The sequence below is a fragment of the Crocodylus siamensis genome, chromosome 8 (assembly GCF_052110815.1).
Source record: "Crocodylus siamensis isolate JL-2025a chromosome 8, ASM5211081v1, whole genome shotgun sequence".
NCBI classification, from domain to species: domain Eukaryota; kingdom Metazoa; phylum Chordata; order Crocodylia; family Crocodylidae; genus Crocodylus; species Crocodylus siamensis.
The window spans coordinates 75,343,535-75,358,764 of record NC_143402.1 but is presented as its reverse complement, the minus strand read 5'-3'; the positions used below and the strand labels follow the sequence as shown (position 1 = coordinate 75,358,764).

At 48.8% G+C, this 15,230-nt stretch overlaps 1 protein-coding gene across 1 annotated transcript in view; it reads left to right on the top strand.

Annotated features, from left to right (window-relative positions):
• RGS9 (regulator of G protein signaling 9) overlaps nt 1-15,230 on the top strand; it is a 54,323-nt gene that overhangs the window by 24,400 nt on the left and 14,693 nt on the right. The window contains exons 10-16 of the mRNA XM_090060031.1: nt 7,263-7,292; nt 7,979-8,040; nt 10,051-10,164; nt 11,211-11,326; nt 11,874-11,961; nt 12,577-12,715; nt 13,838-13,923. Of these exons, the coding sequence (XP_089916157.1) occupies nt 7,263-7,292; nt 7,979-8,040; nt 10,051-10,164; nt 11,211-11,326; nt 11,874-11,961; nt 12,577-12,715; nt 13,838-13,923 (635 nt within the window). The remainder of the gene's footprint in view (nt 1-7,262; nt 7,293-7,978; nt 8,041-10,050; nt 10,165-11,210; nt 11,327-11,873; nt 11,962-12,576; nt 12,716-13,837; nt 13,924-15,230) is intronic.

The window sequence follows — 15,230 nt, the reverse complement described above, 5'->3', positions numbered from 1 at the left end:
GTGCTCTATGGTGACGTATAAATGTGCCCCTTCTGTACCAGGAGGTGGGAGAACACCAGCCTATGCAGGCCAAAGGGATTGAGAACACGCCAAGTAAAGGCACTGTGTATCTCATGCTACACCTGAGTCCCAGCTGGGGTGCATCAACTCTAGGCCAGCAGGACGCCACTGGCTCCCGCAGAGCCTGCCGCATGCAGCGTGAGAGCAGAAGCAGTCACTGGCCAAGCTCCCCCAGCTACCATTAGTGGAGGTGCTGCTGCTGGATCCCTTTGATATAATCATGAATGGGCAGCTAGCAGGGCACTTTGCACAGCGGCTCTAGAGCTTTAAAAATACCCTCCCATGCCCAGTCCCAAATCAGCTTGATTGGTTGGTTTTTGGGTGCCCTGCAGGGTATATTTCTTTCATTTAGGCCTTCCGAGAGAGCGAGCGTGGGAGCACAAAGCAACATCTGGGGGCTGTGCACCATGCTTGGGGTGGGGGGTGAGCTGACTATTGGACTCTGGGTTTGTCATTGGAGGGGCTCAGCAGGATGCTCTGGGTCTGTCTGTGAGCACTTTTCATTAGTTATAAATCCAAAGAAAGTAAATACCCAAGTGAATGGAAATCAGTTCAGTTGGGGCGGTTATCTGAAAGCAGTGAGAAGAGAGAGAAGGGAATGGGAAGGGAGGAATGGAGGGAGGAAAAAGGGACAGAAAGAGAAGTGCTTAGGTAGAGCGCTGCGAGTGGGCCCAGGAAGGGATGGTGTGGCTATTCTGGGGTGAGCTGAGGAGGGAATAATTTTTCCCCGCATGGAAAAAAATAGGAAAAAACAAAGCTGTGGAGCTTTCAGCAAGAACTTCCTTTGCAATTATTCAGAGTTTTTCTGAAAACCAAAAACACAAAAATCCTTCAATTCTTTCAGGCATGCATTTGGCTGCTCTGTCGGTCTGAGACAAAAAGAAATGCACAAACCTAGAACTCTTGGTTCAGAAACGACACCTTTTATTAGCCCAACTAGGAAATTGCAAAAAAATTCTACAAGCCTTCGGGCTCAGAGGCCCTTCATCAGGCTCTGGGAAAATTAAAGATGGTAAAAAGTCCCCATAGGTAGGAAATAAACTTCATTTTTGCACAGAGGGAGCCGGAGATGGAAAATCTGTCCCTCTGGGATCGTGGGAGTGTCTCTGAGTTGCTCTTTGTCATGTAGATCAGGTAGGATTCCTTCCCCGGAGGTGTCTGATGGCAAGCAATTTCCTATTTGGTCTAACAAAAGGTATCATTTCTGTCCCAAGAGTTCTAGATTTTTGCATCTCCGCTTTTCTAGGCTCTTGGATTTTCATCCGCAACCATGATTTCCATCCACATTTAAGATGAAAATGGAAGGGGTTTTTGTTTTCTTCACTGAACATTCCCAGTTTGCTCAAGACCCCCCTTTTTCCATCAAGGAAAATCTGGCTGAAACATTTGTGCTCAGCTCCAGCCAGATGCTTGAAGGGGTGTTCCCAGCCTGCCTTCTCTTGATGTTAATGTGCACTCCCGAGTGGAGAGCATCCTTCCTGCTTCTGCTGTTTACATTTCAAAGCTCAGTTGAAAATGCACTAGAAAACCTGGCTAACGTGCACGGCTCTCCCCCCCTCTGACTGGCAGCTGTTCTTCTGATTTGGAAAACACCAGACTTCCTAAACCCTCTAGGTTGGCTAATTTCTTAGAGTCTTGATACTTGGACCGCAAAATGCATCCCTCTCTCCCCTTTGGTGGGTCTTGTCAAATCCTGCTCCTGCTAAAGCCAGAAGTTTTACTGGTGTGTTCAGGGGGACTGAGGAGCAGTGGGGGAGAAGAGAAACCAGCATCTTAACTCAGCTGCGGTTTGTGGCTCCGCTTTGCCTCCATCTACTGCAGCTTTGTCTGCTAATTAGGCTTCTTTATCTCTGAAGCTGGAAATAAAATATTCCCACTGATAATCCATTTCAGGCAGCAGAATTAATTCTTTTGAAGCCACGATTGGCACAAACATCTTCAAGTATGTGTTGCTTGCCTGGGAAGGCTTGCTTTGGTAGCGTTTCTTGGAAGAAAGAGCAGCTAAAGCAAACAGCCGTCCTCTCCAGGTGGCTTCTAGCACTGACCTGTGAGTGAGTCTCAGTGTGTTAATGGGATAAAGGACTTGGGGATGCAGGAAGAGGGATAAGGCACTCGTTTTGAGTAGGAAGGGAGGGATAGTCTCACTAAGGGCAGGAAGTCTCTTTAAAAAATATGCTGTCGTTCAGCAGCAAGTTCTTCGGCCTGTTGCAGAGATTGAAAGACGAGGCTCAGCAGGGCAGGCTAGAGAATGATAACAGTCCCTCCTGGCTTTACACATCATGAACCTAAGATGTTCGGACAAGCTGAGTGATAAATACTTAATGTTGTCCCAATTGCTGATGGAAACCGCGAGCAGACTCACAGCAGGCCACAGGGCCGCAGCAATGCCGGTCCGGGCTGTGCAGCTGGTACACAGCTGCCCACCAAACAGGATCTTTGCTCCCAGGTCATTGTTGCTCAGCTCCTCTCTGCCCAGCTCCCAGGAGCAAGGGGGCTGCTGGCTGGGCTCAGAGGCGAGGACGCAATACAGCTGGTGGAGCTCAGAGCATGGGTGCAGGATGGGTCCTGCGGTGCCCAGACTGTGCCTCTTATGGGCTGCTTCTCGATTTCAAACTCCATCCTGGAGTGCCTGAAGGTATCTAGGTGTGATCCCACTGCTTCCAGGCCCTAGCAGCATAGCCAGTGCCAGGACCCTTATGACCTTGGAGCAGACCACCTCTGGTTCCCACCAGGGTCCTGCCAGCAGAAGTTTTCCCGGGACAGAGGGAGGCTCCAAAACAGACAAAACTCCCAGTCCAGGCACTGCTGCTGGGACCCCCCCCAGCTCTGTTTTGAGCTGTGTTACCATATAGAAACTAGTTTCCAGGGCTCTATCCCTGTATCCAGATGCTCACTGATGTTCCCTTTGTTGCTCGGGATGGATTTAGCTGCAGTGCCTGAGCGCAGCTCTTAGCTCAGTGTACACCGATGATCACATCTTGGCACAGCAGTCAGCTAAGAGCATCTCACACCATCCCATGAGGCTTGTGCAGGATCAGGGCCCTGAATTGGGAGCAGCTCTAGTGCCTTACGCTCCATCCACCTTCGCTGTCGGTGCTCAGCCAAGGAGCAGGCTGGAGGTGATGCTTTACCTGGGGTGACAGAGCTGTGCGTGATGCTTCATGGAGCATGTGACAGTCGGATGAGACTGACTGAAGTTATCCCTCTAATTGCCATTTTGATTGGAGCCTAACGGGACCATGAGCTTTGCGCTCTGGGTACATGGGATAAATCTCTAGGTGAAGGGTCTTACCAATTACAGTAATCTCAATGAGGGAAAGTAATGGTGCTTTTCGGCTAAAGGGTATTTCTCCATCAGTCAGAGAGCAGGACCCTCGGCATACCACATGGTCTAGGGCAGGCCAAGGAGGCGATGCTGAGCTGGGTGCATAGTGGGAGGGGAGCAGTGGTCGCATGTTCAGGGGACTCTGGAGCCCACTTCAGAGGGGCAGCCTGGGGAGGGGGCTAGACTACCCCATCTGCCTAGAGTCTCTGTGATGGGTTTATAGCAGAAGTGAAACCAGAACGACTGGTGCTGGGGGAGGGATCGTAAGAAAGTCCTGTGCAGCTGTGGGGCAAGGGAGCTGGGATTAGTCCCTTAGTTTTCTTAAAAGGCTTCATTGTGGATTGAGCAGGTGGCCAGGCGGTGGGCTCTGGGTGCCACGGCACTTCAGGTGATAGCATGGGCCAGGAGAGCAGGTACTCGTATGCTACCTGCAGCACTAGAGCGGACTCTCAGCATCCCATTCAGGCCTTGGTCTTTCCTATCCGAACTATGAGCTGGGGGATCTGGTGATGTGGACAGGGAGATATGCCCTAAAACCAAGCCTGAGAATCAGCCACTCAAGTTAAAAAAATCTAGGGGGGCTTTGGTATTTGGGGTTTGCTTTGGGATCCAACTCAAGGAACAGGTGCAGCCGCTCTGCGCAGCTGCTGGCGTCCGCAAAAGCATTGACCCATCGTCCCCCTTGCTGTTCCAGAATTGGCCTGTCCTGTGTTTAAATCCCAGCTGTCCTCCAAGTGCTTTGGGGGCATATTTTGCCCTGCTGAATGGGACGGATGGATACTGTTGGTGGGAGCCAGGCCCCCGGGACAGGCCTCTGCTCCTCTTGGCTTCTGGGAGAGGGTGGGTGGGATCACCTTATGCTTCTCTCTCATACTTCCCAGGTTGGGGGGGCTCCACTCCATTGGTGGTTTGCAGCTTCTTGCATACCACAACCCCTTTTTTTGATCCCTAGATACCTGCTGTCACTACTTACACAGAGGGTGGACTGTTTCCTAAATAGCTTTTCTTTTTCCGACCTCACCTTTACTCATGGGTGTATTGCTCTGCATAGCATTTCACTTACAGTGTTTTCCCTTTTCTCTTTCCCCGCAGTTGTCTGTCTTTCTCGTGTGTGGGGTGTGCGCCTTCCTGTAAGGCACTCAGGCTTGTTGAAGACTAAATCATCTTCACTTCTATGAAGCTGCTTTTCCTCCCTCCTCATCCAACGGCACCACGGCTGTCAGAAAGAACCACCCAGGAGCAGAAATAGTAGCAGGGACATTTTATTTTGTTTAGAAGCTTTTTCCCTCTACCTAATTGTCTTAGTGCCTTGATTTTCACAAACTACCTATTCCTGGCTCCTGTCATCAGGTGAAATAATTTAGCCGGCACTTGGGAAATCTGAAGGTATCTGATTTTTTTTTTTTAATTTTCAGGCTTCTCCAGAGGATAAAGGAAATCCATTCTGTATTAATGAGCTCTGATTACATATGAAATAGTTGGTTAAAAATGGGAGCCCAGCTCTCTGAGGAGGAGTCTTCCTAAATGCTAGACAGACACCTAGCCGGGGTCGTTTGACCCCAGTACTCTTTCCTGCCATGGCAGGGCGTCGGACTAGATGATCTGCTCAGGTCCCTTCCGACCCTAGAAACTATGAAACTGAAACTGTAAATGGGTAGAAGTTTCAGGCTGTGTTCTGGGAAGCAAGCAGAAGCAGATGAGTTTCTGTCTCCCCTCTTTACCTGGACTAGATATATAGTAAAGACACCCCTGATAGAAATGTGAGGGCGGGGTGATGCCTGCATGGCTTTGACAGGTGTCATTTGCAGATGTAAGACCAGGATTGTGTGCATATGATCCTGAATCTGGCACCACTGAAATAAGCTGAAACTTTTCCGTAGATGTGAGTGGGCAGACTCAGGACCAGAATCATGGATGCAAACAGAGCAGTTTGTTTTAACCTTGAGCAGCCCAGTTGCTTGTAAGGAGCCTGAAAACTAATCAAGCAAAACTTCCCTTGTCTCCAGTTGTTCCAAGACTAAATGGCAGATGCTGTGGTTTGTAATTTGAGCCTGATCATTTGTGTTAGCCTTGTTCAAACTCAGTGCTGCCCAGCCCTCCCTGTTCTTGTCACTGCAATGGTGCAGTGGATCCTCACATGCATAAAAGATGCTTGTGTGTGAGGTATCAGGAGATGCCAGCAGGCAAGTATGGAGCATGCTGGAATATGCTGCAGGCTGGGGAATCCCTTAAAGGGATTTCTGTCCCAGGACCAGATCCAGCTCGTGAGACACATATTTGTGACCCAGTCGCTTATCCAGACGCCAATTATGAAGCACCCAAGCTTTGCTTTTGCCAGCCTGGGCCATTGCAGGCAGGACAACAGTTGGCCCTGGTCTCATCCAAATAATAATACAAGTTATGTTTTCCCCCCCAAAAAACTAAAGGAAAATTATCAAGGGGACTTTATTCTGACAGCTGTTTGGAGACCAGTTTGAGGTGATCTGCCAACTTTGGTTGCCTTCATCCGTTCCCAGTGGATGAGTGTCCATGTCACACCGGTCACCAGTGCAAATGATTTAACTGGCTCCTTGCTAAGCCCTACCCAGGAGGCTTCCTGAGGCCTTGGCACCTGAACTCACTTCTCCATGCTGTGCAGGATTAGATGTTGGAGTGGCTAAGACCCAGCGCCAGTTCTTCCAGTTGATCCCGGGGCTGTGCTGCACTGGGGTTAGAGCAGCCATGCGAGAATGCCCTGTCAGTCTAGAGGTCAGAGCTGAGGTCCCCTGTGGGGGGGACATACATGCCACTGCTTTCCATCTGGTTCCTGCTCAGCAGACTAAGGATTTTGGATTCCTGGGTTGCAAACCTGGCACTATTTGCAAATACTAGGGGCACTTACACACGCTCAGGAAGGCTGCTCCGACGTGCAGTAAATCCAGCACATTGGAGCACACTCGATTAATTGAGTCTGCTGGAGCACAGAAGTTAATGTACTCCAGCAGCCTCCAGCATCATGTGTATCAGTGCAACGAGCTCTAGTTCAAAGTGCCCCGCTGCCATTTTTGCAGCATGGGGATGCTGATGCATGTGATGCTGGGGTGTTTTTAATTAGTGCAGCTTGCTAATTAACGTGTGTGTGTGTGTGTGTGTGTGTGTGTGCATGCCGCCTCCCAGAGCCCATCTATAAACACCCTAGGATCCCACAAAACAAAGCTAATTAGGCAGGATAATGCTTTCACCAATCACACGTGGCATACCTCCTGGTGGCTTTAATGACAGTCGCAAGACTAAAAGTCTGATCAAGACAGTGAAGGCATGCTGGGAAGATCCTTGATTTGGCCTGCCTTTCCTCCTCACCACCTAAGTTTCTTCTAAATAAAGTAATTCCCGCATTTCAAAGGGAGCCATGGGAATAAATGCCCTGCAGTCAATTTCTTGCCTTCCAAGACATCCTCTGAGTTATTCATGTTGCAGCTTAAGCACCCTTAGCCCAAAAGACAGTGTGCTTGGGGCTCCTAATTTACAACCTCAGTGTGTTGGTTGCTGTCTCCTTTAACTGGTATTGAATGATTTAGTCTTTGTCTCCTAAATGAATCTATGTTAGCTCTATTAGCATAACCCTTTAACTGAATGAGCATAGGCAGGCTGTGGTGGAGTGGGCCACACTATACATAAATACAGCTCAGAGAACCACTTCTGGTGTGTGCAGCACTTAGCATTGATGATCCCCTGATCAAAAGAGCTGCTTAGATAATAGGCTGGATCTGTTTGTAATGGTTATGAGGATTATGTGGAGAGAGATGTCCAATAAGAAACTCTCCAGTGGCCTGTTCTTCTTTTAAGAGCAGTTCTGAGCACCCACCAAGATTAATGCTTTTCCTTCTTTATTTTGCAGAAAAAAACCTTTGATGTTTACAGGCGGGAGGTAATTAGACCTTGTGAAATGTTCGCGGGATGGGGTTGGTATGCATTGCTGTCCTGCCCCACCTTCTGCATGACTGCCCCAAGGTCCCCTCAGTGCTTTAAAAGCGCGCAGGTTGATAAGGTCCTTGCCCTGAGGAGGCTGCAGTCCAATATGTTTGCAGGACTTTTCCTGCCATTGCACTGCTGTCAGCACTGGCCATGCTGGCAAGGCTTGGAGCAGAGCTAGACAATGTGCTGCTAGTGAAGGGGGCTTCTTTCACCCTGAACACTCAGGGCAGAGCACCTGAGCGCAGTAGAGCAATGGGAGGTATCCTGAATGTTGCCAGGGTAGAAGCAGCCCAGTAGCAATGCTAATGACATGCTTGAATTTGTAGGTGAGTCGACTCCTTACAGGGGAGACAGAAATGAGGCAGTACCTATCACCTTATTGTCATGCAGCACAAGAAACTCCCATTAATTACTTCCACATTATAGAACATGACATGTAGAAGAACCTCCATGAAAATAGCTTGGTGATAAAGGGATGTAATGACACTTAAGTCCATGGGCACCTTCTTATTGAGGGGGCACTATTGCAACTAGCCCCTCTGTTCCCAGATGGGATGGGGTAGGCCAGGCTGCCAGCTGGGGAGCCTTCACACTTGTGGCTGCAACTGCTAACCACGAAGCATTTCTCTTTACTCTTAGATCATGTACTACAGGCAGGCCCTCATGAAGTCCACAGTGAAATCTTCTGTCTCCCTGGAAGGGTAAGTTTCCACTTCCTTCTTCCAACACATTAATTAGTCTTCAGTTCTCTTCTACTAATGAGATGATTGCACTGTTTATCTTGTGACTCTCCAGGGCAATCAATAGCACAACCCTACACAGCGCCATTTATATGCTGTGTCTTTAGGTTGTTCATTAAGTAGACTGGGAACCAGGGAGACAGCAAAGGAGAGTCTCAGAGCAGAGAAGGGCTCCATGTCCCAATCCAGAATCAGCTCACGAGTTTTCTTGGGAAATTTAACCCATGGAAATTGGTCCTGGTACAGCGGTGGAGAAGAGCAGGTCCCGCAGCCCTGTGCACACTGATCGAGCACACCAAGGCAAGTCCTATGGCTAGGTTCCCGCGGCCTCTGTAGAGTGGTTGTGTTGCTCCTTGCTCTCTGGGGAGGACTCCCCACCCTTCACTGCAGTTGACTGGACACTGGGCCACATGACTTAGGGGTCTCTGGGTGTCTTTGGGCACTCGGGGAGGAAGGGCAGGGAGGGAGGTGCTGTTGTCTCTTGGTTTTGTTAGGGACTGGGAGTCTCTGTTCAGCTCCTGCCTCTGCCACTGACCCCTTCTGTGGCCATGGGCAGGTGGCATGCACCTCTCTGTGCCTCAGCTTCCCAACCTGTGGATTGGGGCCAGGACACTTGCCTGCCTCCCCATAGTGCTGCTAATGTTTTCTGGCAAAACACTTCACATGCTGGCCCCTGCCTCTCTGCGGGATGAAATCCAGTCCCTAGATCCAAACATTCCTGCGCTTTGAGGAATTTTTTATATTTGGGTCTTAATGCAAAGCCAGAAGTCTGGTCCCAAGTCTAATTATTACTGATCAAGGTAAGATCAGCCTCCAGATAGCCCGCACACATCAGAGCATGCTATTGATCCGGGAGGAGCTAGAAATCCCTGATCATTAGGAGGACAGAGCACTGTTCCCTGAATGGATGGGTTTATATTCATAGCTTGATTAGAAGGTATGGATCGGACTAAAGTATGCAGGTACCAAATGCCTTGGCATTTCCACTGAGGAGACAGTATTGAATGTGTCTGCATCAACCCTGCGGTATACTTTGTGCAACAACATTGTAGAGTTGCAGGATCTGTGCCAAGATGCCTGTTAGCAACAAAGCCTTGGACAGCGCACTCCAAGCTTTGAACACATGAAAGCGACTTAGCCCAGGATGAATTTTAAACACAGAAACCAGATGAATTTTTCAAAAGGAAAGAGGGGGGGAAAAAGAAATATTCCTGGGGCGTTAACGAAATTGGCTGTTGTTACAGGTTTGGCCAGATCTTACGGTGGGTGTGCGTGGGGGTGTTTATCCATTTTTTTGCTCCAACTACAGTGAGGAGATTTGAGCTTTGTGCCTGGCATGTCTCATAGCACCTTGCAGGGAAATAAGCTCTGAGGGCTGGGTGAGGAGTGGGGCCACACGAGGGCATTCAGCAATGTCCCCTCCATCCTGGGGTTTGCTGGGAGCACACATTAAAGAGAAACTAAAAGATGCCAGTTCTGAAAAGCTGCTTCTCCTGCCCCTTGCCATCATCCAGCTGGCTGGATCCAAGTCCAGGCTACAACAACATCTGTTTTCTTCCTCTCTGTGTCCTTGCTCTGTTTAATGGGTGACATATCACATCCCGATGGCCCTCCTTTTGTTTGAGGAGTCTGATCCACCAGTTGAAACAAGATTGCTTGGTTCTTTTCCCACATCTTCCTCTGGTGTCACTGTGTGCCTTGAGTAAGGCACTGAAGGGAGACAAGGCACTGGAGCCTGCCAAATCCCTGGCTATTCAGACAAAACAATATCACGGCTGCCTTTTGGAGGGTATTTTTGTGGCCTGGCATCCCTGGGTAGGAAGAGTCACGGCAATGTGTGTCTTGAGGCCCGCTCTCAGGGCCTCAGTTCCAGCCCGTAAGGACTGTGCAGGGACTCCTTTGGTCTGTAATCTAGCTGTCTGAGATGCTGCTTGCAGATGCTCATTTTGTTCTCATCTGCCTTGTTTTCAGGCTTGTGAAATATGCCCAGCAGTTGTTGACCAACGATCCCTTCCTGGCAGTCTGCCTCCCCAGCAACCCCTGGATAACGGATGACCCCACATTCTGGGACCTCAATGCAAAACTGTATGTATTGACTCCTCACCAGCTTCTGGTTCACGCCAACGTTTGTGTTGATGGATGCCAAAACAAGGAAGCGTGGATCCTGCCATGATCTCTGCTCCTTAGTAACAAATGGGATTGCTTTTTTTTGTTCTGAGAGGTCTTGACTGTGGCACAGTGCTGGATTTGCAGTTCTTGCTCTCCTTTCTTTTTTAAGTGGAGTCTGCCTTAATGGTTTGAGAGTGCATGAATTCTCACCCGGGTGGGTATAGTGATAGGTTCAACAGGCCTAATTCTGCTGTGGGATGGCTCCCATTGCCTGAAGAGTGGCATTTGGTCATCTATGATGTAGCATGTGTTGGCACTGCAGCAAGAACTGTGTACAGTCATGGGACGGGGTTGGGGGGGTTGCAGCCCCTTCTGAGTCCCTGCTGCTGGGGTTAAGACTGCCATTGGTTCCCACGAGTATTAGGCTGCAGATCTAAGGGTATCAAAGCCATGGCTACGCTACACTGGTAGCAAAATGGCATATGCTCAGTTATGGATGCAGGTCCTGGTTCTGAGTTCTTGAGCTAGAAAAGCTTCACTAAGAGATTTCCCTGCCAAGGAAGTGAAGCATCAACCCCATACAGGGCATGTCATATATTTGGGGTCTGTTCCACTGCTAGTGTATGTATTAAGTTCCCCATTAAAACAGGGCCAAAGCTGCTTTGGGTCACTGATGTGGTGCCCTTGGGGGAATCTAGGCCGATGGGCCAAAAGCATTGCCTCCTCCAGAGAGATTCTGATTTTGAGCAAGTCGCTGTAGCAAATCAATGTGCAAATCTGGTATGAGGCAGAGCAGAGCTGGCCCCTTTGCGTGTAATTCCCCATCCCACTGTGCACAAAGTTGCTTAATTGCCACTTGCTCAGTGTGCTGACCTCAGGAGCTCGTTACAGCTTACCGGAAAACACAGAGGGCTGGGAAAATCTCTTGGCGCTCCAGTGAAGGGCATCCTACTTTCAATTAATAGGTCAATTAAATGGGTGACATGAATCCCACAGGGCTGTTTGTGTTGAAACCTTTGCAGCGTGGAAATCCCCACCAGGATGCGCGTGGAGCGATGGGCCATTAATTTCAGTGAGCTGATAAGGGACCCAAAAGGCCGGCAAAACTTTCAGCTGTTCCTAAAGAAAGAATTCAGCGGTGAGTCTACATGCCAGTCTCTACCCTTGCCCTCCTGAACATCTGGCAGCATAGCTTTGCAATGGTAGCAGATGAGGTGGGACACTTGTAGCAGCATTGCTTTATATTAGGGCTGTATATGATGGGGATCTAAGACACAAGCAGAAAGGAGGTAAACCCAAGAGAAAGGACTGCTGTTTGGGGAGCTGGGATGTGGAGTCAGTGCATGCATCACCATCTAGTGGCGCAGGACACAAATACAAGCACAAAGAGCCACTGTGCGAGGAGACTGTTCTCTCCCCAGAGCGCGCACAGCTCCTGCGAGAACAAAGTGGACATGTCATGCACCGAGGGTGAAATTCATCCCTGTGTCAAGGGCCAGCAGCTGGCCTAGGCTTTGCAGGCCTCCCATTAAAAACTTCAGGGCATCCGGACAGTTCCTAGGAGGCAGCCAGCAGATTTTGAATCAAGTGAATTCAATTGAGGAACTAACTAAAGTGATTCTGATTTTACTCCCCCTTTATCTTTGTCCCTCTCCCTTCCTTGTCACTAACTCCTCATGATACAGGAGAGAATCTGAGTTTCTGGGAAGCCTGTGAGGATCTGAAGTACGGAGACCAATCCAAGGTCAAAGAAAAAGCAGAAGAGATCTACAAGTGAGCATTTAGATACAGTGGTTTCCTAACACCTTCCTGAGACTTGTGACATCCTTGACATGCATTTGCCGTCCCCTATAAATAGTGCATTGCTGAGGACTTTCTGTGTGAGCAGTCACAGGGCACAGATGTGTTATCGTCCTGCTGGTGAAGGAATCTCCTTTAGGTGAAAGAACAAATGTGCAGTAAAACTTTCTTCCCCTCTCAGCTCATGGGGTTGTTATAAGGAAGAGGGCCAGCCTTGTCAATGCAAGTACAAGAGTTGGGGCCAAAAGACCTGGGTTCTGCCCTAGATTCAGTCTATAACTTCCATTCTTATATTCTGCCTCGAGAAGGGTGACAAGACCGTCCAGACATTGCTGCCATTTAGCAAGGTTTAGTTAGTTAACACTTGTGTCCTGCTTTGCAAGCTGTGGATGAGAAACATTGCAGAGACGCCTAAGTCAGTGGGACATCTCATGTGGGTTTCAGTGGGCTTTGGACCAGGTCACAAAATATTGTCGTGACTCTTTATTATGATACGAAGGCACAGGATTTGCCTGTGAACACTGGGGTTGGACTTCATGAGTTCTCTGCTCATTAACACCGGTAGTGACTGGCTGTTTCTGATTTCAGACTCTTCCTGGCTCCAGGAGCGAGGCGCTGGATTAACATTGATGGCACGACCATGGGCATCACAGTCAAAGGTCTCAAGCACCCTCATCGCTATGTGTTGGATGCGGCTCAGACTCACATTTATATGCTAATGAAAAAGGTTTGTCATTTGTTTACAAGCCAGGAGGGATTACCTGTGCCTGGACATGTTTATGTGCTGCCTTTTCTGGCTCCCAAGTGACTTCTGTTTGACCGAAAATAACCTGCAGACTTGCATAAAGAAGGAACTGGTTTAAGCGAGTGTATTTGGGAGGGTTGTTGGGCTCCAGGGAGAGAACAGAGCTTTAGGTTCTGAGGGAGGGTGTCCTGAATGCAAATCCTGCCTCTAGCACTGAACCACTTTGTGGCCCTGGACAAATCACTTGACATTTCCATGGCTCCATTCCCTTCTGTAAAATGGAAAGGATAATCCTCTTTTACCTCTCAGCCCTGTTGTGGGACTTACGTAACCAGCTTGTGCAGCACTTTGAAATGTCACATGCTGGTTATCATTATTGTTTTTTCTAGCTGTGATATCCTTTAAAGTGCCACCTTATATTTCATTCTGTGTCTCACAGCAGGTCAGCACAGGGTGGCACACATAGTGTAGCCCTGCTGTTTTTCATCGATAATTGTGTAGCGTATCAGATGCAGTGATACCAGTGTGTGACCCTTGTATCAAGAACTTGGCACTGTATCTTGAAAATAAGCTGAGGAACCGTGTCAGCTCCCAGATAGATATAGTTAATGCATGGAGGATAATAGGTTTCCTAGGGCTACAGGAGTAAAAAAAAAAAATGCACTAGCTGAAACCCCTCCCTCCAGATCTAGAGAGCCGACTTTGGAAAAAGGGGCGTGTGAGCCAAATCTGCAGGTACAATAAAATAGCATCGGAGTCAACAGAACTCTGCTGATTTGCACCGACAAAGGAAATGGCCCAGCATTGACTCTTGTAGTCTAAATGACTTCATACTGTCATAACAGGGAGACTCTTCAGTCCTGAGTGAAACTCATCAAACTACTTTTGTTCTGATTTCTGCCTTGGGAAGTCTACCATAAGATGAAAGGCCACTGGTTTTAATAAATGTATTTGCCTGCAAGATACAAGTGAATTCTCTTGGGCTGCTGGGCGAGATTATCCATTTCCCAGCCTCACTGGCTCCTGAGCAGCTGTACTCGGAGATGATTTTAATTAGGGTGTTTGCAATCCATAACTACCAGTTTCCCTTTTTCCCCCCAGTAGGACTCTTATGGTCGCTATTTAAAGTCTCCGACCTACAAGGAGATGTTGGACAAGGCCATTGTGCCACAGCAGACAGTCAGAAAAAGGCAAGTGTAATGGGGTGTAATTGTGGGTTACATGCTTTCTGTTTTACCAAAGAGGCAAAGTGCCTGAGTCGCAGCAAAATTACTGTGATTTAGATATTTGCTTAATTAAAGTGGACTTTTCACAGAGAAGAAGCCTTGCTTAGAGGCTGATTACTTTGCTTGTTTGGGAGCCCTTTGGAAAGGGCTCATGTGCAATCAGAGCTTAGTTGGCAGTAGCAGCAATCCTTTTTGTTTACGGCGTGTGCTTGGGAAGGCTGTGATCCCTGATCTGCCCCTTTGCTTTCCCAGAAGGGCGCCACACACCAAGAAGGGGTAACAGGGTCTTGCCCACATCCCACCGTGCTTACAGAACAACTGTCATTTCCCTAGCCCAGTGCTGAGGTAGATGCTGACACCAAGAAATGCCAGACAAGTAGCATCTGATGCTCCCTGGTATCGCTGCAAAGGCTGACAAGAGGTCGAGGACACTGGGAGTCGGGTTCTGTGTGACTTTGCAGGTCAGGTTCAGCCATTGCACTGGGCTGTGCCAATTCTCCTGCTGGGACTAAAACCCAGAGGGTCCTGATTGAAGAGTCTTGCCCCTCCGTTCAGAGTCAAACCACTCACTATTTTTGGGGGCAAGAAGGAATTTTACCCCATGGCTAGCTTGGTTCAGACTGGGGGTTTCTGCCTTCCTTTGTAACAGGGGTCATTGCCCTCTTCCTTGGATTTTTTGAACCTATTTTAATAATCTTTGCAGCAGCTGGATGTTGGCCGCTCTGCCCCCTCTCCTGCTTTACCTGTGTCAGGTTGGGGTGTTTATGTCTTGTGGTTGTGTCAGGCTTGACTGTGTAGATTTGCTAAGAGGTTAGAGGATGGATTTGGATAGAGATGATCCTGCCTTAGGCAGGAGGTTGCACTAGATGAACTCTGGAGATCCTTTGCATATTTTTTGATCTCAGATCAGTTGGCAGAAGAGTTTTCATGGCCTTTGAAGACAGCTCAGTCCAATGCAGTTGCAGTGTCAGAGCCAGAAAGACAACGATTGCCCTCTGAAAGAGAGAGTGCCTCCACTCAGAAAGTGTGGAGGAGCTTTGCTTCCTGCACTCTCTGAGCCCTGCACCAAAGCCCACTGAAATCCAGGGAAACATTCCTACTTCAGTGGTTTTGGACCAGGTCCTTCCTGACGCCACAAGGCACAAGGTTTTTTCTCAGTGTCACCGAGGAGAAAAGACAGATCCCAGGTTCCCCAGACGTAAGCTAAGTTTGACACCCTGACAGCATCTCCTGTCTCCTCTACAGTGGTGGCACCGTCTGGTTGCTCACGT